The following is a 27221-nucleotide window of genomic DNA, read 5'->3' as shown; positions in this document are numbered from 1 at the left end:
TACTATTTCGTAATAAATGGTTTTTCATAATGTCAACGAGTTCACATTTTCAACCAGATCGGGGATGTGAAGTCTGATGACTTGCTACCTATTGCTGGTATTGTGCTTTGGCACAATGTTGATAGTGTTTCTTGTATACCATAATAATACCACTATGCTTTGCATAATGGCAAGATTGCAAAATACAAACAATACAGAAATCGTATGCTTTTGGATGAATGGTAGTAGCCACTTTTTCGAATATTTGATAAGTTAAATTTCTTAGTTAATCGTTTTTGTAGTAATGAAGATTTTGCTCTTCGAGTCTAAACACTTTTTAGCCTTGAAAATCATTGTCGAACTAGCCAGGATGCGTCAGAAATTGGAAAATTTTCTGGTTGACGTCAGGTCACTTGAGATGACGCCGATTGATGGCACAGTTACTTAGGCTATATTGCCGGTAAATTTTCGTCTATAGCCCGATGGACTTCCTTTTCACTGGACTACCAGCGAAAAACTTACTGTGTCGAAATCTCGACTCGCCAAACCACGACTCGAAGTGTTCACTCGTTGAGAGGTTCTCCGGTTTACTGCAAATAACAGTTTCTCTTTGACTACTTTTTCTTTCGCGAATTTGCCGATGGAACTTGTATTAGACGCTTAACTTTTCACGTAACTTTCAAATCGAAACCTCAAGCATCCGATTGATATTGAAAGCTTTGTAGACATTTTTTTAATGTCTCCGTAATAATCGAAAGAGAAAGTAAACAAAGATAGTCTCTCATTTGCAGTTAGGCCCTTTCGTCATGGGACGATTGGTTAGTTTCATCAACCGTAACCACGTAGTCAAATTTTGATTGAAATTTGTTGCATAACTTACGCACTATTGTTTTCGAACTGATTGGTTTCGTGCTTCGTTCGTTTCAATTTGACAAACAATGCTTTTGTGTCAGCAAAGCGCATGTCAAAACGTGCATCAACAACGAGCCTGTTGGTAGATCTTTATATTGACAAACAAATTAGATGAGGAAAATTAATCATGGCTAGATTTCAATGTGCACATATCTTATTTGCCTAACATATTCATATTGTGTTGCGAAATCTATGTGTTATAGCCTGTTGGCATTATACCGGGACGACCTGGACGACCGGGACGGGACCGTCCGGGACTATCCGAGACGTTTTTTCCTCATCGACAATGACTGAGCTGCCGGCGTGTGTATGTATTGGAACGGTAAAATCGTTCTGCTTTTTGACAGTGTGTGGGTGAATGTACGTTTGAACAAATTTTGTTAGAATGTACTCTTTTCCATCCGCACATGAAAGAAGCAGATTGAATAATTGATTCCGTTCCATAAAAAGAACATAACCGAAAGGATCCGTATTCAATCCAAACAAGATAAGGTTCGGGGTGGGATCGTGTTTCGTAGGCGGAGGTTTTACTTTCAGCGCTACAAAGTATCTCCATAAATTTCATTTTCGATTTGGTTGGTTGCTGCATGGTAGATTGGTTTCAAGAGGCAATAAGTAACGGCGGAAATCTTATTGCTTGACACAGTGTCTGAAGAACACGGTCGGGAATGAATTTATTCAATTGTGCTTTATTTTTTCGTCAGGACATGCTAACTATTTACTGCCCTTATTGCATCGTTGTTTCGCTGTCATCCGACGACACGTTTTGTTGATATCTTTTCACAAAGCAACCTATGACTCGTTGGTTGCGTGGACCATTATTCGTGTTTGTTTTGGTTAAGGTTTATATTTTGAGTAATGTGATCTGATATCAGCTGAAATTGAAATTTCGATACACAGTTCGAAAAAATCTTGTGTTTTTACATCTTATTAGATGCACATAAATGGAGCGTCATATTTTACACAAATTTATATTAAAGAACGTGTAAAATTGTGTGATTCGGAAAATTGCATGCCTTGAATTCGAATGAAATAAAAAATAAAAGATCGATAGCCGGCAGCGCGGTTTGAATCGAGAAACATTAGACCATAAAGCACATTCGTTAATCGACTGAACCACAGAAGCACATATCTGCTTCACACTTTAAAAAAAACCCTGTGATTTTACATCTTATTAGATGCACATAACTGCAGCGTCGCCGCTCACGCAAATTTACGTGGAGAACATTTAATATTGTGTCTAAAACTTCATACATGAAGTTCATTGAAATAAAAAAAAAAGAATACTGAGAGCAACCGTCGCGACTTGAACCGAGAATCATTGGATCGCAAGTACGTCTGTTAATCGACTGAGCCACAGAAGCATGCATCTGCTTGGCCGGTAAAAGGTGCATTTAAATTCATACAGTCGCACCTGCTAGTAGAACGCAAGTTACAGTCGAAACCAGTAAAATTCAAGCTCATCTAACATTTTGACATTTGACAAATTAGGTCTTTATGAATTACATCGGACACTGACACCACGGTGGCGATGGAAAAGTGTTGGCAGCAGGCTCCTTCTCTCTTCTGGCAGGATTTGGCTTCAGCCCACTACGCCAACTCCGTTCTACAGTGGTTGTCAAAAAATAATGTACAATTCGTGGAAAAGGACATCAACTTCGGCCAATTGAAAGGTATTGAGCAACTGTCAAGCGGCACTTTCGGAAGGAAGGTACAGTGTCCCAAAACATGCAGGAGTTCAAAAAAAATAGGACAGCTGCCAGGAGAGTCACAAAAGTAACTGTGCAGAATTTAATGAAGAATTTCAAGTCCAAAATGCGAGCGTTTCACAGAAACTAGGATTTTCTTCAATATAATCAGTGAAATGCATAAAAATGTAATTTTTCTACAATATATCGAAAACTGATGTCAAAATATGTTTTTTTTCGCTTTTATATTCAATAATCAATGTTGCTAAATACTTTTCGATACACTCCTTAACATACTAACTAATACAGAGAGCGAATCGATTCAATTGAAGATTGCATCGATTTTTGTCGGAATTTGATTATAGTATTATGTGACATTACATCTAACGGTTCTATATTTGTGAGTCTGTGTAACTCATTTGTCCTAAACCAGGGAGGACGCTTCAAAATCATTTTCAGAATTTTATTCTGAATCCTTTGAAGCGTTTTCTTCCTGGTGGAACAACAACTTGACCAAATTGGTACTGCATGAATCATGGCTGGTCTGAAATTTGTTTACAAATTAATAATTTGTTTTTTTTAGACAGAGCTTAGAATTTCTGTTTATAAGAGGATCTAAACATTTAATATATTTATTACACTTTGCCTGGATTCCTTCAATGTGATCCATGAAAGTGTGTTTTTTGTCATACGTTAAACCTAAGTATTTTGCTTGATCAGACCATGTCAATTCCAAGCCATTCAATTTAAGAATGTGATTATTGTTTGGTTTAAGAAAAGAAGCTCTTGGCTCATGAGGGAAGATCCAAACAAAAGTTATGATATGATAATATGAGTCATAAATTGCTGATCATATTTCCGATAGCATGAAGAAAAATTATGTTTTTAGCTTAAGTACAATTTTGAAAAGGCGCCCCACAGTAAAGTCAGTCGTGTTCAAGGCAAAAGACGAACGCGAGCGCACTTTGGAAACATGTTCGGTTGGACTTTTTTGTACGTTGGTAACTGTTGACTAAACCGGGATGTACTGAAGCCGAAACTAGTGTTCCGATGCAGTCTAGGGAGGTTGAATGGGTCAATGATGTCGATTATCTGGGATTATCATGGTATACTTTTCATGAACTGTCTTGAAAAAAAGAAAATTAAACCATCGACAGTGAGTATTAGTGTGCATTATTGGATAACCGATTGATAACCGAAACAATCAGTCGTGATAGCGCCACACTCGAGACAGTGTATTTTCTCCAGAATGTTAAAACGAACTAGTACGCAGTATTCTGGAATATTGAATTTCGAAGCTATCGTGGTATAACTAGTTTGCCAGCAGCGTCGAAACTATTTGAGCTAGTAGTTAGCGCTTCAATATTATCTCAAACGAAGACATACATATCCACCGACCAGCATGGTTTTATGCCTGGACGATCAGTGAATACGAACCTACTGGATTTTACATCGACATGTATTACGCGGATCGAAGAAAAGTCACAAGTTGATGCCATCTACACCGATCTAAAAGCTGCATTTGATCGAATAGATCATGGAATACTAATAGCAAAATTGTCTCGATTAGGCGCTTCGAGAACGTTTGTAAAATGGTTGAGCTCTTATCTATGCGACAGAGTACTACGTGTGCAGCTTGGCTCTTGTACTTCTTCTCCGTTCACGAATAAATCGGGTGTTCCTCAGGGCAGTAACCTTGGTCCACTACTGTTTGTGCTGTTCTTCAACGATGCTGCTTTACTACTTGGCGTCGGATGCAGATTGGTTTACGCTGATGACTTAAAGCTGTACCTGGCAGTCCGTGCTGTTGAAGATTGTGTCCATCTTCAGGAGCTCCTAGATATTTTCGTAGACTGGTGTCGACGAAACTTTTTAATAATCAGTACCGTGAAATGTCAAGTTATAACTTTTCATCGCAAAATAAATCCAATAGTATTTGACTATCAAATTGATGGACAAACGCTTGATAGAGTCGAATTTGTCAATGATCTCGGAGTTTTGTTGGATGCTAAACTCACCTTTAATCTACACCGATCAACTTTAATTTCCAAAGCAACGCGGCAACTCGGATTTATTGCAAAAATTAGTCGGGACTTCAAGGATCCGTATTGTTTGAAAGCGTTGTATTGCTCATTGGTGCGTCCACTAGTTGAAAATGCGTGTTTAATTTGGAGTCCTTACCAACTGGTTTGGAATTTACGGATAGAACGTGTACAAAAGAGATTTATTCGATTTGCTTTGCGGGACCTTCCCTGGCGGAACCCACTGGATCTCCCACCGTATCCTGACCGTTGTCGCCTGATTGGACTGGAAACACTAGAGCGACGTAGAAAAATACAGCAAGCGTTACTTGTGGCTAAAGTAATCAATGGCGATATTGATTCACCAAAATTGTTATCTCTCCTTGACTTCCGTGCTTCTCAGCGATCTCTACGCTCGACGAGTCTACTTCAACCAAGATTTCATCGTACTACTTTCGGACTACATGAACGAATGACAGAATGTATACGTGCATTTTCCAAAGTTGAACATCTGTTCGAATTTGGGGAACCATGGCATAAGTTTGCACAAAAGTTATCAAGTGTTTCTTTTTTATAAATTGAGCGTTTGTACCTTTTTCCTTTCATTTAGACTATTATTTGTCAGATAAATTATTTTAACAAATAAACAAATAAACAAATACGGAATTACTGTTTGAGCCTTGTTACACAATGTTCACATCGATTGGATCGAAAGGGAACGAAAGTCAAAATTTTCCATCCTATTTGCTCTTCGAAGACTACCGTGACTGAATTGTTTACAATTACTACGTTACGAGAATCTCTGAGCTTGCATCAACTAACACACCCTGTAAATAGATCAATATCAGCTCAATCGGCTCTTCGTTTTTGACACAAAAATTGGTTAACCCCTTAGTAACCGTTCATTATATTGTGTTTTCCCGAATTTGGATTTGGCTGAAATTTTATAGAAATCTATGAAACCATGCTTTCGAAAATTGTCATAGTTCTCTCAGGGAAATTTTCGTGGGCTCTATTGTGTAGTTTTTGACCGTTACTAAGAAGATTGTTTGAGAAATCGGTAAGAGTTACGTATCAAAAATTTTGAACGCTCTTTTTTCCGTGCTTTCGGAACCATTAACATATATTCGAATTGAAACCAGCAAAATGTTCAAACTAGAAGAAGCTCTTTTTGCCTTTCTCATATAGAAAGGTTATGCAATCACTGTGAAAACCGACTTTTGAACCGAGGCCCGGAGGGCCGAGTGTCATATACCATTCGACTCAGTTCTTCGAGTACGCAAAATGTCTGTGTGTGTGTTTGCATGTGTGTGTGTTTATGTGTGTATGTGTGTATGTAACGTTTTTTGCACTAACTTTTCTCGGGGATGGCTGAACTGATTTTCACAAACTTAGATTCAAATGAAAGGTCTTGTGGTCCCATACAAAATTCCTGCATATTATTCGGATCCGGAGTTATGGGGTAAAATGTGCAAAAAAATGAAAATATGTGTTCTAACTTTTCTCATAGATGGCGCGACCAATTTTCACAAACTTAGGTTCAAATGAAAGGTCCTGTGGTCCCATACGTAATTCCTGAATTTCATCAGGATCCGACTTCCGGATCCGGAAATATAGGGTAAAGTGTGTTAAAAATATTATACCATCACTGAAAAGAGCGAGAAACCGTAAAAAGTTTTCTGAATCGACCTCAAATCTTTTCCAATTGATAGTTTTTATCAGTAGACGGTCGAACAAATCTATTTCGGTTATTCTTTAAAGAATCGAAGAAAAATAATTTTGAAGAATACCACAGTATTATATATGACAGTATGATTGATATGAGAAAGGCATCATTACACCACTAGGTGGATTAAAACAGGTTTTACATTGTCATTCACAATAACACACTCCTGAACTTGAAGGTTCACACTCTTGATACTCTGAATTTCCGGAACCGGAAGTTGAATCCGTACTATGAAAAAGTTAAAATCAATTTTTTCTCAATTTCAATTTTTAGAATATACGAATATTTACTTAAGTGGGAAATTATTTTCTATGCGAATTCGGAAATTCTTTTTTGTTGATTGATTACTTATGAATTTGCACTCACGCTTCCAAGAAACAAGAGGCACTAAACGCGCACCAAGAATGAGATATGAAGAAGTTAGTTGTTTTATTTTTGATCCGGGCCCCTCCCGAAACGAAATCCTGGGTACGGGCCTGTCTGCTTGTAATAAAGTCTCAGGAATGAGAAATACTGAAAACTTAAGATCGTTACTATGTTTTATTTACAGATTTAATCATGTTTCCCAAAGCTGTTCTAACAATAGCAGTCCGAAAAACGCAACTAATTCAAACCTTACAATAAACCTGATATGCATTTATGGATGTTTTCAATCCAACTAGAAATGGATTGAAGACGTAAAAGACTAGTTCAACTCTTCAGCACTTCGTTTCAAGCGCGCGATTCTATCGCAACAACAATAAATACATTCGCCAGTTTATTGCCTATTTATGGTCCCAGTTATCAATAAATTGGCGATGATTTCTGTTTGATGTTTCATTTTATATCTTTTCGTTGATATTTTCTGAGAGTGGGTGTTTGTAATCATAGCTAACATTTCAACGATTGAGAACTATTTCAATACGAACTTGGTTGACTGCAGGTGTGCCTGCAAAGTAGAATCAAATCGTGACAGTATTTTTAGAACTGGACTTAGACTGGATGACATATTATGACATGTAACTTTTTTTTTGTATCAAGCAATATTTTCTAATTACTTACCGACTAATTCAATCGCTTCTCATAGCTTGCGACGTCGTGCTGGCGATCGTTTACACCATCCACGGTTGCAGTTGCGTCAGGAGCAGGAAATGTGCCGCTGTGGATGTATGTGTTCGCAAACCTCCGCACCACAATCCGAACGCTCTCCCCCAGAATCCTGTCCGCTGCCTGTCGCACTGCCTCCGATGATCCTGCACCAACTGATCCGCCGACCGAGAAAAAAAAATTTTTTCGCTTTCCTTGCAAAGCTACTTATTCATCTTTTGCTCTATTCAAATCACTTACACGTGGCCACTCGACACAGGCACAGACGGCCCTGACGGAAGGATGGGTAGGGTTGGGTTGCAGCAGAAGACAGCCCCAATTCCTCTCGACCGCACTTTCTACACAATTTTTCCACTTCGAATGATGCTCTTAGATTGCTTAACAGCTTCACTTCCTCCGCCCACACACAGATCAAAAAGCTTTCGATTCACTTCCAGCACTTTTACGCTTTCGCTTTGGCCTGCGCTGGCTTCGGCAGGATTTCCCTTTCCGCACTGGTGCACAATTACTTTTGCTGTGTGGTGCCTCTAATGACAAAGCTGCGTTGCAGGACAACAGCTGCGTTACTTGTAAATGTCTCTAAGGAAAATGGTGATAGCAGAGAGAGAGAGAGAGAGAGAGAGAGAGAAGAAAAAAATGTAATGCAAAACACGCTCCTATCCGATCGGTGTCTGCCGGGTGTACGCTCGAAGATGGGAGCAAAAGTACGCCGCGGTATCGCGAAACGGTTTAAATGTCGAATGCTGCAGAACTCAAACAGACTTGGTAATCACTCATCTGCTGCTTCTGTTTGTGATCGGGGAGGATTTTCCGCATGCCGGTGGGGTTCCGTGTGTACATCATTCAGCATCTCAAAATGTTCGCTTTCATACCGCTACTCGAGGGAGCTTGATCTGGTGATTATGTTCAGCTGTGTTTTGGCGCACTGATGATGTACGGGTTCAACGGGAGGGAAGACATCCGAACAAACAGAAAAAAGGGGGGGTTTCAATCTCTGGTTACGCGAATGACTGAATAAATTATTCGAGTCAGTGCCAAGTTCAGTTACGTTCTATCTTTTTCGCTCTTCCGAAATGCTCCACAAGGTCGTCTTTAGAGACTTTATACTGTATGAAACAGCAGCCAAACAGATATTATTCAAAGCGATTCAAATGATAAAACATCATGGAGATAACGAGCCTGTAAATCTTATGCACCACTATTATCTCCCTCCGAAAATAATTTGCCAGCATCGTGTGTGCGTCCTGAATGTGGACTGGTGCAAACCATTCACCTAAACAATGCTGATGCTTCCTTTTATGGTTCTGGCAGCATATGACTGTGTTTGCGCTGCGAGAGGATAAGCCGCCTCATAAATGTTCATTGTTATATGTTTACCACAAGCAACATCTGCACGGAACAATAACAACATTATCCGGTGGCTGAACAGACATACACACAAAAGCGGATACAATTATATGTACATTGCCGAATGTTCGAGAGCCGTACTTTTCGGTGTCGGTTTCACCACGAGTTTTGAAATTATCCTTGGCTTGCGTTATAGATCATAAAACGGAGATATATGCCACAAATACGGTCGAAAAAGCAATTTGGTAATTCTAAAATCTCGCAATTTATTTCATTAAGTATAGTGTTTTTAGAAGCGACCGTCAAACCGTCAAATTTATGCGCTTTGGGTAGGAAAAGTAGTAATGCCAACATGCAGCTAGCAGCTCGTTTTCCTACCTTATCCAAGGCAGTTAACACAGCATACCGTTTACCGCCGGGATGATATAAATAGAGAACAAAGTACTGAGCAGTTGGACTATTTTGAAACGAGCAAACTTGTGCGAAAAAACGTTAGTTGTGGTCCGCGATTAAAACCAATTGTTATTAACTTCAAACTGTGTCGAATTCGTATCTTCGTTACAAGAAATAGACATTTTACTCAAGGAGTTGATTCCGCGGATAATATGCAATACACATTCCGTTAGCTCCTGGGAAGGCATGACATACAGAACGCGTATTATCTCCCTCAACAAACAACAAGACCGAAATTTATACGAAAAAAATTGTCTCAATGCGGAGAGATTTTTTCCATCACAAAGTGGCCCCAACCGTATTTTTCCTCCTGATTTGGTGAAAGAATTTTGCTACGGATATTTTGAACGGTGTGCGTATCTTGCGTGTTCGCTTAGCAAATCCAAATTTTATGTGATGTTCGGTCACAAAGAAGAATGTTTATGTAGATCACAGGTCACCTACGAAAACCAGCAAGCCACGTGTCAATACACTTCAAGTCATCCGTGGACTATAGTTAGCATTATAACAAAATGAACAAAAACATATCTACACACCTAAAACCAATTCTCGAGCTCGGTAAAGTAAAATTCCGAGACAGATCGAATTTAGGGTAAGGGCTCCCTATTTCATCTCATTTGTAAGAACGTCGCCTCAAAACCCCGATTTAGCCACTAAATTCACTATAACTTTTTCATATTACTACTTTATTCGCCTTGCTCCACGTTGAGAATTGATTCACATTTCTTGAAAATTTAATTGATGTATTCACTACTCTGCACCTAATTTCATCTCAATGGAGTTTCATCCATTCTATCGTTGGTCCTTTATTCATCCTATAAATTAGTAATGGCGACAGAAATCAAAACAAAATATTCCACTATTACACTTTCATGTTCAAAATGTCAGAATTCTTCTTAAAAACGGCCTAATGCCAACTATGAGCCAACACACGATATTTTTAGAACCAGTTTGAAATCCTTTCGACGTTTAAAAAATTTTCGGTCGTTTCCGTTACCTTTCGCTTTAAATTTAAAATTTGGTGAACTTTAAATAAAACCAAAAACGGAATTGTTACTATTTAGGCATTAGCCCTTCTTAAAACAAAATGCAGAACCAGAGATGCCATTTATACAGATTTATCTGTATTGTATAGATTTTTGCGTTCGCATACTGATTCAAATCAATGTACAGATTTTATACAGATTTCCTAAATTTAATACATTTTTGTACAGGTTCATAAAAAGTGAGAAGAAAAAAATTACACTTTTCTCTCTGAGTATCTTTTAGTATTCGATTGTAGTGATTCTTCAAAAGTTTATCAATCAACGGACAAATCACATGTTAAAGTGGATTTTTATGCAGATTATGATTAACACTATTTTATTAGTGAAAATAGATAGAGCAGATATAGACTTTCTATGCAGAGTAATACATATTTTCTATGAAGATATCTGGCATCTCTGTGCACAACCGATGAAACACACACACTTCACAGCGTTATGTTGACGTATAGCAAAATGAAACCAGTGCTACTAGATTTGCCACAATGGTTATTTCAATAGTATTTAACACGCTCTTTCTGGTAATATTCGAAGCCGAAACAGTTTTATTGAAATATTAATATCAATAATATAATTAAACTAATGTCACGGATACCAAAAACATACTTTTGGATGATAATTTGAAGAAGAAAAATAATTTTCGTTTTATAACATTATGAGATAACTTGGCAATTTTACGAAACCAAATGAGATGAAAACAAAGCGCAATCAGGTGATCAAAGTGAAAAACTTTCATCTCATATTTTTGAAGACTTTTATTGCTTGTCGGGTAATTTTTGAAGTTTTTAATCGTTAACTAAACAAGTGGCAAGTGAACATTACTAATTATGAAGTCATCCAGCATTCAATGGTAGTGTAATTGTGCGAAATAGTGATCTTGGACTTGAGATGAATCGATTAGTAGATAATCAGAAACATGACGAACTGTAAATCTTGAGACGAAAATGTGTCCTAAATTGAAAAGTGAGTTTATTTTATATGAAAAAAACGATCACCGAAGAACTTAAAACCATTTCTTTCAATGGGAAAGTGTGACAATAGCTTTTATAACCATTTTAAAACATTTCACAGTTTGGTTCAGGTAGGTTGTAAAATATTATTCATGTTCAAAGTAATGAGGTGACGGGATGAGATGGAAATAGGAGCTCAGATGAAATAGGGAGCAGTTACCCTATATTATGTAATCCGAGAATCGTTCAGAAGATTTATTTATTTTTCGGCGAGGTTCCTTTTTTGCCGAGATCTGGCAAACTCTTGTGCTGAACTCATCGAAGATTAACAATTATTCCGAAATTATTGTTTGTAGAAATTTCGAAATATGTGAAACTCGGCTAAACAACTGTCATTTACGTTTTACATTTTTGCTAGGCACGACACTGACGACACATACTCACACACATACATACACACTTAGCCTTCCGGGGTAATTTTCACTAGTCAATTTTTCAAGTGATTGCATAAACTTTCTCTATTAGAAAGGCAATAAGTGTACTTTTATAGAAAAACATCGTTATCTTGATCTTGTAATAACACTAACAAGTAGGTAAAAATAGAATAAAAGATTTACAAACTTACATATTTTTCACCTGAACAATATAGATTTAAATGTGGCAACCCTGCACACTATACGAAAATAAACAAAGCATACTGGGAACGGAGCAAACGCGCACGTACCGACGCGTACCAGTTTCGCATCGTTTAAATGTTATGACACTCATCGCCCTATAATTTAGGAACCGGAAGTCGGATCTGGATGAAATTTCACAGTATATTTAAAAACAATGAGAGCTTTAATTTTATTTATGATTCGTGAAAATCAATTTAACCGTTGCTGAGAAATCGTAGTGAGTTCCATTTTTGAAGTTTTCTTCACTATTATCGGTGTTTTCGGAAGGGAAAACAGAGTACACCCAAACCTCCGTTTACGAACACTTTTTATACGTAACCTCTTTTTACGTACCTCTTTTTACGTACCTCTTTTTACGAACCAAATCCCAAATAACGTAAACTTTTTTTACGAACCAAATCCCAAATAACGTAAACTTTTTTTACGAACCAAATCCCAAATAACGTAAACTTTTTTTACGAACCTACTTCGTAAAAAGAGGTTTTGTCATTCATCGAAAGTGATTTCCGACTCCATGGAAACTACTACAATATTGGTAATTTTGGAACGGGTTTAATGAGTAGATTCCGGAAAATGATGTTTGAGGTATTTTGGAAATCCAAGATGGCGACTTCCGGTTGATTGATATTCCTTGAAAACCCATACAATATAGGTATTTTCGGAACGGAATTGATGAGTAGATGTCAGAAAACGATGTTTGAGGTAGTTTTGAAATTCAAGATGGCGACTTCCGGTTTGTTGATATTCTTTGAAAACCTATATAATATGGGTATTTCCGGAACGGAATTGATGAGTAGATGTCAGAAAACGATGTTTGAGGTGGTTCTGAAATCCAAAATGTCGACTTCCGGTTTATCGATATTCCTTGAAAACCCTTGCAATATGGGTATTTTCGGAACGGAATTGATGAGTAGATGTCGGAAAATTATGTTTGAAGTGGTTCTCAAATCCAAGATGGCGACTTCCGGTGTGTTGATATTCCTTGAAAACCCATACAATATGGATATTTTCGGAACGGAATTGATGAGTAGATGTCAGAAAACGATGTTTGAGGTAGTTTTGAAATTCAAGATGGCGACTTCCGGTTTGTTAATATTTCTCGAAAACCCTTACGATATGGGTATTTTCGGAACGGGGTTAATGAGTAGATGTCCGAAAATGATGTTTGAGGTGGTTCTGAAATCCAATATGGCGACTTCCGGTTTGTTGATATTCCTTGAAAACCCATACAATATAGATATTTTCGGAACGGAATTGATGAGTAGATGTCAGAAAATAATGTTTGAGGTAGTATATATTTGAGGTGGTCTTGAAATACAAAATACAATTTGAGGTGGTCTTGAAATACAAAACAGTGACTTCCGGTTGATTATTATCTTTTGAAAGTTTTTGCCATTTTCCTTTAACTCTTTATTCCTTTAAAACACTATACCGTTCCGAAAATACCCATAATGCAAGGGTTTTCAAGGAATATCAACAAACCGGAAGTCGCCAACTTGAATTTCAAAACTACCTGAAAAATCGTTTTCTGATACCTGCTCATTAACCTCGTTCCGAAAATACCCATATTGCAAGGGTTTTCAAGGAATATCAATAAAGCGGAAGTCGCCATCTTGAATTTCAAAACTACCTCAAACAACGTTTTGTGACATCTACTCATCAATTCCGTTCCGAAAATACCCATATTGCAAGTGTTTTCAAGGAATATCAACAAACCGGAAGTCGCCATCTTGAATTTCAAAACTACCTCAAACATCGTTTTCTGACATCTACTCATCAATTCCGTTCCGAAAATATCCATATTGTACCGGTTTTCAAGGAATATCAACAAACCGGAAGTCGCCATCTTGAATTTCAAAACTACCTCAAACATCGTTTTCTGATATCTACTCATTAACCCCGTTCCGAAAATACCCATATTGCAAGTGTTTTCAAGGAATATCAACAAACCGGATCTCGCCATCTTGAATTTCAAAACTACCTCAAACATCGTTTTCTGATACCTGCTCATTAACCTCGTTCCGAAAATACCCATATTGCAAGGGTTTTCAAGGAATATCAATAAAGCGGAAGTCGCCATCTTGAATTTCAAAACTACCTCAAACAACGTTTTGTGACATCTACTCATCAATTCCGTTCCGAAAATACCCATATTGCAAGGGTTTTCAAGGAATATCAACAAACCGGAAGTCGCCATCTTGAATTTCAAAACTACCTCAAACATCGTTTTATGACATCTACTTATCAATTCAGTTCCGAAAATATCCATATTGTAAGGGTTTTCAAGGAATATCAAGAAACCGGAAGTTGCCATCTTGGATTTCAGAACCACTTCAAACATCGTTTTCCGACATCTACTTATCAATTCCGTTCCGAAGATACCCATATTGTTAGGGGTTTTAGGCAATCTCAATAAACCGGAAGCCGCCATCTTGGATTTTGAAACGAACCCAAACATCATTTTCTTGCACTTACTCTTCACATCCGTTCCGAAAATAAACATATGATGCGCGGTTTCCACAATAATCACACAAAACTTTTTTTACGAACCAAATCCCAAATAACGTAAACTTTTTTTACGAACCAAATCCCAAATAACGTAAACTTTTTTTACGAACCAAATCCCAAATAACGTAAACTTTTTTTACGAACTACCCGTTTAGTTCGTAAATGGAGGTTTCGGTGTACTAGTAGTCCAAAAGTAGTTTTATATATTCACTAACTAACAAGATCTGTCAACTAGATAAATTTAGCAGTAAGTTTTATAAAAATGTGCATATCGTTTTGCCATCGCTTGTGAAAAAATACTCATGAAATTGAAAATTTTCACTAATCGCACTGTAATACCGGAGGAGTCGGATCTGGATGACCATTTCGGGGACTTTTAAAAGAATTTTAAGACCTTTTTTGTCACTTAGTTTGTAAAAAATCGGCTAGGAAATTTCCGCTAAAATTGAGTGCGCATTTTTTAATAAAAAAACTGACACCCGCTCTAGTTCTTGACTGCCGTAATCGAATTTCATATGTGTGATACTTTCATATATTACTACCATTCATACATATATGAACCACATACCAGTAAGTTCTTGCTGCGTAGCTCTCTAGGTTGTACCCGAAGTATGATTGTATATGTATTATGCAAATGTTGAAACTCATTTCCTCCTTTTCGTTACTTTGATGTCTAAGCCCTGCGCTTTGTTCTAGCATAAACTGCTAGAACAAAGCACCATGCGTTTCCTTTGAATTTGATGGGGACGCATGGTCGACTGTTATTTATTTTTTAGAAAAAAAAACAAATATTGTGGTCGCACACATTTTTTAAAAATATGAAAACACTTTAACATGTCCAAAAAATTTTTATGTATCACTAAAAAATCCAGGGTGGTGCAAAAATTGGAAGAGGGAAAAACTATGTTTCAAAATTTTCAAGTATATTTTATGGAAGAAATGCATTTTCAAAAATTTTGAGAAAAATTATTAACCTTTCCCATAATGCTTTAAACATACCTGATTTTTTCAAATTTTTCGGAGGAGCGGTTTCTTCAAAAATCAAATAAAATAGAAATCAATAGAACCACCCTAGCTCCGTCAATATGGTAGGTAAAGGGTTGAAATTACGAAAAAATTGTTTCCAGTCTATGGCCTTTCGAATGTGGTATAACAATATGAATTCTACTTGGGAGCAGATTTCACATGCTTATCATGCTATAGCCTTTAGTGCCATAATTTGAGTTTAGAATTCTCATTCTGCAACAAATATTCAGAATTCCGAATGATATGAATTCTAGATCTGGATTTTGGAACTAAATATTAGATGTGAACCAAAATTTTGAAACTGATTTCAGAACCTGAAAATAATTCCTGATTCCAGATTCTGAGTTCGTTCCCCTTATTCAAATTAAGCATGCTGGAATTGAATTCAGGAACTTGGGTTCTGGAACAAAATTTTGTAACTGGATTCAATACTACAGGTTCGGAATTCAAGTTCAGTATTCGATTCCAGAATTAAATTTGGATCCTGAATTGTGAAAATGATTATAGTTACAGAATTCTAAAACTACATTAATAATCTGAATTCTTCATCTGGAAAAAACGGCTATTGTGAATAAGTTATAATTTCAATTGTCATTAACTTTTTTTTCGAAAATTTGTATTACATTGCAAATGTATGAATTTGCACCTTTTTCGAAAGCTATGTAAACTAGCCGAAAGTTCGAATTAAAAACACATACTGTAGTAGTCGAAATAAAACTTCCGTGATGTAACGGTTTTGCTGATTGTCCCCTTCCCCCCCTTGTCACAATTTTGTCACAATAGTTTAAACCCCATTAAAGCGTAATTTGTACATGACGTCTTATCATCAAGCAGTAACTTTCCCCAAAGCCTGAATACAGTCCAGCGTCAATTTCGCAGCTATGTCGTTGACATTATTTACTCCTTGTTTTTATAGACAAGATACTTGTCATACTGCGGCCGAAAGAATCGACTTGTAGAAAGAACATTTCAACGACAATATTACTTTGAGAAATGAACCGGTTCGTGTGATTTGACGCTACTCGATTATTTTTTGACGATTATTTTTTTTAGGTAGTCGAAAATTAGACCTCCAGAATGACCTTTGTGATAGTCGTGGCAGCCGGATCAGGGTCATTTCGCCGAAATCCATTTCGCCGAAAGCCGTTTCGCCGAAAGTCATTTCGCCGAAAGGGTCACTTCGCCGAAAGGGTCATTTCGCCGAAAGGGTCATTTCGGCGAAAGGGTCATTTCGCCGAATCCTGAAATCGTAATTAGAATTGATTTAAATTAAAGACAAACGAAAGATGATAGCGTTAACGCCCGTTTTGTTAACCTACCATTGTACTTCTTGAATAATGATTGATTGTTGTACTCTTGAATAAAGATTGATTCATGAACCTCAGAAAGTAGCTCCCAAGAAAACTTGTTGACTATTAGCTAGTAAGCATCAAAGCAATTTCATAGGTGTATCTACTAGGCAAATGTAGGTGGTATTTTCCGTTTATTAAGTGAAAATGAAAAAATACTAATGCGGCTACGCCACATCGTTTTGGTTCATGTGCTGTCCGACCTCGCTACCGCTCGTTCGGACCTAACTAAAGCAAAGAAACCTAGCTTTGAGTAGACCGGGCAAACGAGGCGGTTACAGGTTCGCATGCAAGAGGCCGCCGCTTCCGACGGCGGGTCGGCGGCCGACTCAGCTGGCGCCATCTTGGCTTCGGTTATGTGGCTGCGCCACATCAGTTATGCAGGAGACATAACATGCAGGAGATATGACCCTTACGGCGAAATGACCCTTTCGGCGAGATGACCCTTTCGGCGAAATGACCCTTTCGGCGAAACGATTTTCGGCGAAATGACCTATTCGGCGAAATGGCATTCGGCGAAACAACTTTCGGCGAAATGGCTTTCGGCGATATGACCCGCTCCCGTGGCAGGCATGTGATTTATTTAAATTTCAAATCAGCAAACTCTTAAAAAAAACACACATATAGTCTGAAATCAGGCAAATTGAACGTTTATAGAAACAAATCGTGACTGAGAAAGTCGTGAGTAACCATTACAGTTAATCTATCAGTGGTTCCAATAACTACAATGAGTGTTATTATGATAATACTACACTCCAATTAAACCCCAAGAAATATTATGAGACCAAGCACAAGTATGTAATTTCCCATCGCAACAACGCTAAGCTGCATGTTATATCTCCGAACGAAACATTGTTGGGTATTAGTGATGGGGCAATACTATCTCATCCACCTTACGGTCGAGACTTGCCACCAACAAATTACGTCTGGTTTCAATTGTCCCGGGTTGGCGGTTCAATGCATAGGACGCTGGTCTTACAAGCCAGCTGTCGTCTGTTCGAGCCCCGACCTGGAAGGATTCTTAGTGTCAGTAGGTACTATGGATCCATGCATGCAATGATTCTGTACACTAAGAATCGGCTGCGAAGTCTGTTGAAACAGAAAGGCCAAATTCCACCACAGAAATGTAATGCCAAGACTTTGCTTTGTTTTTCAATCGATACAGAATCATATTACCGTCAAGATAATCAATTGGGGACGGGTATAGTGTGATGGGTAAGTCGATACCTTTCACGCAGCCCGCCTGGGTTCGATTCCCAACCCCGCACACAGGGTCAGAAAGTTTTTCTGGTCCGAAGAGGCGAATGACCTTAAGGTTAAACCTCTATAATCGAATCAAAAAAAAGCTAATCAATAATCGACTCGATTTCTTCTAGAGCACAAAAGCCGAGCTTGTTCACACTAAACTCCGTTCGGTAATTTTTGCTTCTTTGGAAATCACCTACCAAAATTTGAACAGCTGAGGTCGGTAATCCAATTTAAATGTGTTGGAGCTAAATTCATGTGCTATCCGAACGATAGAAAAATAATAAAAAATTTCAAAGGATAATAAGAACATGTGGCATCCCTTAACATCACAGACCAACTTGTTCGAATCTGAAATATTCTCTTAGAATTCATTTGCGACTGTTTATACGTTTACTTTACTTCAGCGATTTAAATTCCTTAGTGAAATCAATCAATGAACACTTCTTTTTCATATACTATACGTAAAACGCAAAGTAAAGTCAGAGTACAGAATTCTATTTTTGTAATTCGACCACTCAGATACTTAGAGTACAGAATCATTGCATGGATAGTGAAAAGATTCTATTTGTGAAAATCGGTATCGCCAGCAGGAAAGTGAGAAAATAATAATCACAGACATTTTGCGTACTCGACGAACTGATTCGAATGGTATATGGCACTCTGGCCTCTGTTTAAAAGTCGGTTTTCACAGTGATGGTATAACCTTTCTTTATGATAAAAACAAAACATTGTCACTAATAGCAGAAACTCCTCGGAACTCCATACTTGTTCCATCTGTTATCTTGAGACGTTTTGCTTGAGTTTTCCTCTCCGGTGTACAAATTTTGTCGAGCTATGCCCGTTTATCAAAGACACACAATGAATCTCAAATGTCTTTATTGAACGAACGATAGAATAGTAAATAATACTCTTGACATTGTGATGTCAAGTATTCTGAATTTCTCCCGACGACTAGCTAATGATTAGGAGATTGATATTAACTAATATCATGAACACTAAATGCTTCACCTAATAAACATACTTATTTACGTAGAATGTATGAACTACTTTGAACTGCACGAACTGTACTTTTCTAAATTCCAATACATTCGCTAATCGGATGTTATTGTTGTTTTTTTAGCAGCGAACACACCCTGCTGACTATTATCATCCTCGAAATATTATATTGCCGATAGAGCAATATTTTGCCTTACTAAATGACCCAGTCAAAATACCAGTCACAAACACCATGCCCCGGAATGATTCGATTCAACCGGAACACGCAATACTGTGCGAGCTTAGGTGAAACGATGGTTGCGTATTTTACGGGGCACTAGCATTTTGCTTCGCTTCCGAGCGCCCCATCTCAATGGAGAAGAATGCCGCTTGATAAATGCCGAGCAAAACAACAACAAATTTAGCGTCTAATTTTCCCCTCACCAACGCGTTTTTGTGTTTCCCTGTCGGTTCGAGGAACGACAACTGGAGCTCAACAGTGCAAATCAGCACGGTTGTGAACTACTTTCGTTGTCTTTTCCACGCCACGACTTGGGTAAGGAAAATTTATACCGAGCTTATAATTCATTGTCCACACTTGTCATAAAATGTCAGAAAGCAGTCGTTTATTAGATCAATCAAAGTCCTTCCAGCAGTTCGCCGTCACGATTAGTTTTTTTTTCACAAGTTCAAGTTATGTCTTTGCGCCAAGTTTGCGATTTCAAACCACCACCAAAACAGAAGTAAATGAAGAACAAAGACCATTTTGCTGCTCCGCGATGTAGCCTAAAATAGTTCTTGACATATTTTATTATTTCTTTCACCCTGTACAGTTGGGGACTCCTGGAATCATAAAAAAATGTTATCTACTGGTTCGAGGACTGGCTGCTTTCCGGTGAAGGAAAAATAAATAGTTAGCATCAACTCGTTTCGAAGATAGAAAGAAAATTCTCAGCTTGAAGGAGTGGTTTTTTCCGCCACTATAGCGCCTTTTTTTCTTTTTTGCTTTCTCGTTCGTGATCACGTGTAACCAATCACCGAAATTGACTGCGCTTAGTAATGGCGTTCGAGACAGTGAGAAAGCGAAAAAAAAGGCAAGCACCAAAATCAAACAAAAACGTTCGCAAACAAGCAGACACGATGTAATTATGGGAGTAGTTCTTTCTCGCTGCTTCAGAACGAAATCTAATTGTGACGATAACAGATTTTGCATCCAAACCGACGAACTGTTTGAAAGTGATGGTGTATTGTTTGCTTAGAATGAGCATCACACCACTTCAAATGAATTGTTCGCGTGGATGTGTCTGAATCAAACAGAATGCAAATTTTTTTTTCTTACAGCAACTACGTTCTGGTACGAGTGCTTCGGAGAGTACTTTTAAAATATGCATTTCTTTCATTTTGGTTAAATTTCAACAATCTCTGGTAGTATCGTTATTTCCAAAACATTAGTGATCATCGAAAACATCACAAAAAATATCAATTTTACAGGTGACAAAATTCAAACAATTCATAACTGTTTCACTTGTCAAATGATGTGATATTCCATTCTAAGCCGATTTTCATGAACTTAGATTTAAATGAAAGGTCTTGTAACCCCACACAAAGTTCCTGAATTTTATTCGAATTCGACTTCCGGTACCGGAATTACAGGGTGATATGCGCAAAAAAATGCAAATAAGTGCACTTACTTTTCTCAGAGACGGCTGAACCGATTCTCACAAACTTGAAATGAACTTCAAATGAAAGGTACAATTGCGCTATACAAAGTTCCTGAATTTCATTTTGATCCGGTTCCGGAGTTACAGGGTGATTAGTGAAAAAATTCTTATTTCAAAAATGGATCCCAGTCACTTTTCTCGAACCAACTTCGATTATACAGGTTCCCAGATTCCGGTTTCGGAAGTACCTCTTTTCGTTTCCTCAGAGATGGCCTAACCGACCCAAATACTGTTTCACTCTGAAGGTTATACTAGCTTATGGACAAACCTTTTTGTTTTTTAAGAATCAAAGAAAATTATTTAGAAGAATACCACATATTTATATATGAGAATATGTGAGAGATATGAGAAAGGTACCATAACACCACTAGGCGGATTAAAACGGGTTTTTTTCTTTGTATTTTCTTATAGTAAAACAGTTCAAGAATACTTTGTGAAATTTTCAAGCCTATCGGAACAAAACTCAGCAAGTTATGGGCCTTTATCTTTACTTATCTCATACTGCGAAAAAGCAAGAGTTCGACACACAAGCCCAAAATTTCTGCTTCGATTGACTTAAAAGCTTGTCAAAAAATTCTTGAAATAATTAATTATATCAAATTATACAAGAAAAAATGATTCTGTGGAAATTTTAGACCCTACGGACTTCCTTGAATAATAAATTGTTTCCATTGATTTAATAGAAAAAAAAAACTTTAAACGTGTGTTTCTCGAAAGCAGGTTTTAGAAGACCGTGTCCATCGTCATTCAAAAAATAATGCAGCATTTTTTTTCAAAATTGGTGCACACTTTCTACATATGAAAAACCAGACCCCAACATTTTCCCTTACGTTGTTTGTTACTTTGGGGAGGTTTTGCAAGTTACAAATGACGGAATTTTTCGTGAAAAATCGTAGTTTTTACTTTGAACAACCTCCAAAAATTAAACAGACCCTACCCCTCCTTAACCTTCTGACCTGACAACTGAGGGCTGATTTTGTTCCAATTTTATGTCAGTATGTTCCAGTTACTGATAACTATAAGGGAAATGTTGTGTTGAAAAAATACATACTTTCAACTCGTCAAAAGATGCTTGCTTTCCAAGGTAAAATATAAATTGTATTTTATATCTTTTAATTTTATTACAACTACTATTACTGTATAGTTAAAGTATAATAGAAAGAATTCATTTTTACATTCTTATTGCTCAAACTTGATTTTAGAAACCAGATTTAATTTACAAGGTGAGATGAAAAAACTGCAACAAAGTAAAACGCCATAATTTTTTCATTTTTTTTTTTAAATTTTATTGAATGAAAGCAAAAAATGTCGGAAATAACATCAAATTTGAGAATCGGTTTAGATTTGTTCGAATTGGCCACCTTTGGCACGAACTATGGCCTTCAAACGGCCAATGAAACCATCACACGCTGCCCGAAAGTGGCTCTGCGGTATTTTGTCCCATTCTCGGCGAAGCGCTTGCTTGAGATGATCGACACTTTGGTATTTTTTAGTGCCAACCTTGCTTTCCAAAATACCCCAGGCACAATAGTCCAACGGATTGGCATCCGGAGATTTTGGTGGCCATTGTGCGGTGGAAATGAAGCGAGGAACCTCATTTCTTAACCATTCTTGGGTGGCGCGTGCTGAGTGCGATGGTGCTGAGTCCTGTTGGAATGTCCAAGGTCTGCGGCCGAAATGTTTGCGTGCCCAGGGCTTCAGAACTCCCTCCAAAATATTTTCGCGATAGATTTGCGCATTTATTTTGACCCCACGGTCGATGAATACGAGCGGCGAGCGACCATCGGCTGTTATGGCGGCCCACACCATCACCATGGCCGGCTTTTGAGTTCTGGTGGCCAACCGAAGTTGCAAATTTTCAGCTGACCTCTCTGGCAAGTAAACACGATCATTTTGTTTGTTTACAAACTGCTGGATAACGAATGGTTTCTCATCGGAGAAAACCAAATTCGGCAGTTCACCACTTTCGGCCAAGCGAAGCAACTCTTTAGCTTTTTCGAGTCTAACTTTTTTTTGCGCATCAGTAAGATCTTGCACTTTTTGGAACTTCAATGGCTTTAGTCCAAGCTCATTTTTCAATATTTGCCGAATGGCATATTGCGATATGTTCAGCTCACGAGCCATTTTTCGGCCACTGCGACGCGGATTTCGTTCAATTCGCTTCTTCACTTTTCGAACCATTTCTGCCGATGTTGCTGTTTTTTTTCGTCCACTTCCTTGACGTCGGGCTACGCTACCAGTATCACGGTAACGAGCGATGGTACGAGACACAAAAGATTTATTCACTTTTAAATGCTGGAGGGCTCTAACGATAGCCACTTGTGGTTTTCCAGCCAAATGCAAAGCAATCACACTATCACACTTGAATTCCATCACAAATAACTTTTTTTCTGAAAAATTCCCACCAAAATGCTTTTGTGCGCTTGTAAATAATATAATGAGCTGTCACTAGAATAAATCTGACAGCTGTGGGACGAGCGGTTTAGAAATGACAGCAGTCTGAAGTTGGTTGCAGTTTTTTCATCTCACCTTGTATTGTCATTGCAAGAGTTGTATTTATAAAGAGATGAATTGAAAAAATGTAAAGATTGCTTATTTATCATGCAGTGACTGGGTGGAGTTATCAGTTATCATTATTCGGTTATCATACTTAGAACAGAATTCATTAATATATAACGATTGCCGTGGTGCTGAATTTTCTTCACTTATACCGTTCAAAACCAAGAGCCGTCCAAACAACTTTTGAGATGTTTGTTTTAGCAACCTGGGGTCGCACTAGATCGAACTCCAATCGCGTAGTTTCGCTCTGAAAATTTTTTCGAGTCGCATGCGAGCTTGTTAATTTTTTCTTTTTTTATGAGTTGTTGTTTAGGGCGCGTACCACGTGTTCGCTTTACTCGGAGTCAGAGTCGCCCGCGCGTAGGTTCAAAAACGAAAACGGTATTAAATAAATGCACGTGAGCATATCTACATCAATAAATGTTACATCACTGTAACCGGCACGTGAACCACACGCAACGGAGCCGCAAAACAACTTAATTTTAAGGAGCAAGACTCTTTGCAAGCGTATGAGTAATGTCAACAATTTGTGCGTAAAAACAAATTCCGGCGCTTCCTTTCCTGATTTTATTCAGTAAATCTTCCATATGGTTGCAAAATAAAATAATCGGATACTTCTGCTTAAAACTGCAATTCAAGAAAAGCGAAAATCTTAGTCTAAAACTCTTCCGCTTTCCTTAAAACTGCTCGAGAAAAATAATTTCAGTTCCAGCTTACATCCACTAACACATTTGATTAGCAACAAACACATTCCTATATGGATTTCCTCTTGCAGAAATTTTTGCGATATAAAGATTAACGTACCTTCTGTGGATAAAGCCGCAAAATAGGAACCTTTAATTTAACACGCGAAAGGCAATGGATATGGAATGTTGTCGTAAAACTATTTATTTTTCCGGAAAACTGCTTTTGTAACAGAAAATATACAGTTTTGTTTATTTTGTGTAGCAGAATCTAATACAAATGCATTGAAGCAGTGTTGCTAACTCTTTTATTGGGGAATTGAAATCTACATTCTTAAAATGTAAACAATTTTCCATCAAAAGTTGGTGAAAAAATGATTAAAACTGATATTTCATCCAAAAAGTCTGGCTTAACGTTCGTTTGAGCATAAATTATTGCTAAAAAAAGATTGTTTGAAACTCAATCGTGCAAGCCACTTTGATAAACTGGTTGCACTGCATATATGAATACAAAGATCTATGACATACGCACCAAATAAAATGTACGTAATACACAAATTATCAACACAAGTCATCTTGGTTTACTCTTGATTCTTAAGGGCATTCCCCCATAATACATAATTTATTCTGTGCCTAGGCTCAAGACTCCCTTGTCGAGAAAAACGCAGTACAGGGTCCGGCACTCGAAGTGTAACCAACTTCAGACCGCTCGCGCAGCTGACGCACGGGCATCAGCTCTCTAGAAATTTGCTAAATGACAGTTCGGAGTTGTATTGTTTACAAGCGCAAGAAACATTGTATTTTCTGCCGAGAAAATTTTTCCAATTGAGCAATTCGTAAACTCTCAAAACGATAGGGTTTACTTGACCGACCGTTCATACGAGAATTTGAGTCATCGATTGGCCACCAGGAGGCAGCACCCGCAACAGATAATGGTTTGGGCCGCTGTAACCGCAGATGGGCGCTCTCCAATCGTTTTCATCGAGCCTGGCGTCAAGGTAAATGCGACATATTATCGGGAAAGTATTCTGGAGGTTGCTTTGAAGCCGTGGGCAGACAAACATTTCGGTGGCAGACCATGGACGTTTCAGCAGGACTCGGCACCGTCTCACAAAGCTCGAGTGAACCAAGAATGGCTGAAAAACAACGTTCCGAACTTCATCACGTCCACACAATGGCTCTCGAATTCACCAGATGCGAATCCAATGGATTATTCTCTTTGGGCCATTTTGGAGAGCAAAGTCCGAACTAAAAGATACACTAGTCTCGAGGCGCTGAAAAAAGTTATTGTCCGCGAGTGGGCCTAAATACCTGCAAGTCACATTCGGCAACTTGCGATTCGTTTTTTGACCGTCTCAAGGCCATAGTCAAGGCAAAAGGTGGTCATATCGAGCAAAAGTGAATTGATTCTGAATTTTGTATTATTTTTACACATTTTGTACTTTGAATTAAGTAAAAGTAATTTTCCAAACTGAATTTATGGCCTTTTTAATTGGTTACACTTCGAGTGCCGGACCCTGTACATGGGTTTCTTTGGTTTAAAACTAAGAGCAAATTCAGCAGCTGGAAACCTTTATGGGAGATATGTAACAATTGTATCCCTAGCCAGACGTTTAAGATTTGTTTATTCCAACAGTTCTACTGTCAAATTTTAAACTGGTATACGAGGCCGTTCTACTTTTTTCAACATTCGAAACACGAGTAAAACACCACTGGGGCTGACAGTTTTTCTTATTATAATTTCCAGATTCAAATTTTAAAACTGACATAAATTATGCATCTAGAACTAGAACACTCCCGATTAAAATTCTTTTAAAGTTTAAAATGCCAGTTTTCGACAAACTAAGATTCACTAATATGCTTTGGTTTTCGTTTCAAGTCGCATAACTATTCTCCCAGTCTGGCAACAGAGGCAACCATGCTTCGAAGTAAACCGATATTTCTCAATACTAGAGAATAGATCCATCATCATCGTCAACCTCTTAGCTTCGAGTTTACTTGCTTTTCTAGTAGTGCTTCAATCACTATTCGCGTATTATCGATTAGTGTGGTTTGAAGGAAACTTGAACCAGTACTAGCGATGTATTTCTGTCCACACTGGACAAGAGCTGGGTGGCTGGGTGGCGACGGCCAAAGCGCAAGGAACAAAAGACGTGCAAAGTCCACCGGCGCCTTCGGACCTTACCCGACAACCGACTGTATTTGACGATATACACTGCGATGGTGTAGGACATGAATTCAGTACCAGCCCAACTTTAATCGCCCTGTTTTGTTTCCGGGATATTTCCACTTTTGTGATGTAGCCGCCCCCCTCTCGCCATTATTACACAAAGAAAATAAAGAAAATTAGCATATCCGTTGTGGATGTCGCGATGAAAACGAAACAGGATAATCACGTTGACTATTTTTATACTACGAAGTACGAAGGCAACCAACAGAAAAAGCTTCGCTTTTCTGAATACCAACTTTAGTAACTAAATTGTTTTTATGATGTTTGGATTTATTACCGTTGCTTTGTAATTTTTCACACAACATTGTTGCAAGCCGTTGCCATGTAAAAAAATACCTTTTGTCAAATTTTTGTATATGCTATTTTATTTACAAGTGAAAAAAAATTCTGTTTGTTTTACGTTGGATACAGATAAAAAGTTATGTTGATAGTTATTAATGCATATGTAAGCCTGTCTGGTTATGACTGATTTCATCTGAAATACATATCTATCCATTTATAAATTCCTCCAGACATAACCTATTTACGTCGATGAGACACGCAATATGTTAAGCAGTTTATAATATATATTTTTAGAAGTATAACATAATCACAAATAACTATTACGGATTTTTTTTTCAAATGTTTGGTATGAACGAGCATTAGAGTGAAATTCAGTGCCAAAATAAGGCGCTCAAAATTCCAACCGCAGCGTATCGTGCAAAACCGACACATAGGAATACGGAACATTTTCGATAATTTAGCACAGTGTGTTCACGTCACGTTCTGTATGCTAATAGAACTGGCATTAACAACGGTCAATTTAATCATTCAATTTATAACCAAAATGTTCTTATAATTCATTTAGGGGTTAGCCAAATTTTGTGCTAGGGCACATAACCGTTTTTATTATTTTTACGTTTCGTCTTTGACTCATCAGTGCAGAGCAGTTCAAATTGAACTGCTTAGTGCTAAACTCGGCAGTTCAATTTGAACCGCTAAGCAGACGTAAAGTTTCTGCTACTTACAGAACACTTTTTGTTTTGCAACGGAGTGCAATG

The 27221-nt window shown here is 37.8% G+C and overlaps 2 protein-coding genes across 6 annotated transcripts in view; both read right to left on the bottom strand.

The window, feature by feature from the left end:
* Positions 1 to 27221, bottom strand: part of LOC131425831 (uncharacterized) — a 175691-nt gene that overhangs the window by 138256 nt on the left and 10214 nt on the right. For 3 of the 5 annotated variants that reach the window (XR_009229034.1, XR_009229036.1, XM_058588038.1), the window contains exon 2: positions 7368 to 7989. The gene's annotated coding sequence lies outside the window, so the exon portion shown is untranslated. Of the gene's footprint in view, positions 1 to 7367; positions 7992 to 27221 lie in introns of all 5 variants that reach the window. The other 2 variants (XR_009229035.1, XR_009229033.1) reach the window with 2 other exon arrangements.
* Positions 8000 to 21922, bottom strand: LOC131425832 (uncharacterized). The gene is made up of 2 exons (XM_058588040.1): positions 12278 to 21922; positions 8000 to 12229 (listed from the first exon to the last, which is right to left on the bottom strand). The coding sequence occupies exon 1, from the start codon at positions 14383 to 14385 to the stop codon at positions 13309 to 13311; it is 1077 nt and encodes a 358-aa protein (XP_058444023.1). The 5' UTR covers positions 14386 to 21922; the 3' UTR covers positions 8000 to 12229; positions 12278 to 13308.

Source organism: Malaya genurostris, chromosome 1 (assembly GCF_030247185.1).
Source record: "Malaya genurostris strain Urasoe2022 chromosome 1, Malgen_1.1, whole genome shotgun sequence".
Lineage (NCBI taxonomy): Eukaryota > Metazoa > Arthropoda > Insecta > Diptera > Culicidae > Malaya > Malaya genurostris.
The sequence above is the reverse complement of the archived record's forward strand: the minus strand, read 5'-3'. Positions and strand labels throughout refer to the sequence as shown.

What these genes read in the sequence shown, in the direction of transcription:
- LOC131425832 (XM_058588040.1), bottom strand. Translation starts at nt 14,385, where the DNA reads ATGTTTATTTTCGGAACGGATGTGAAGAGTAAGTGCAAGAAAATGATG.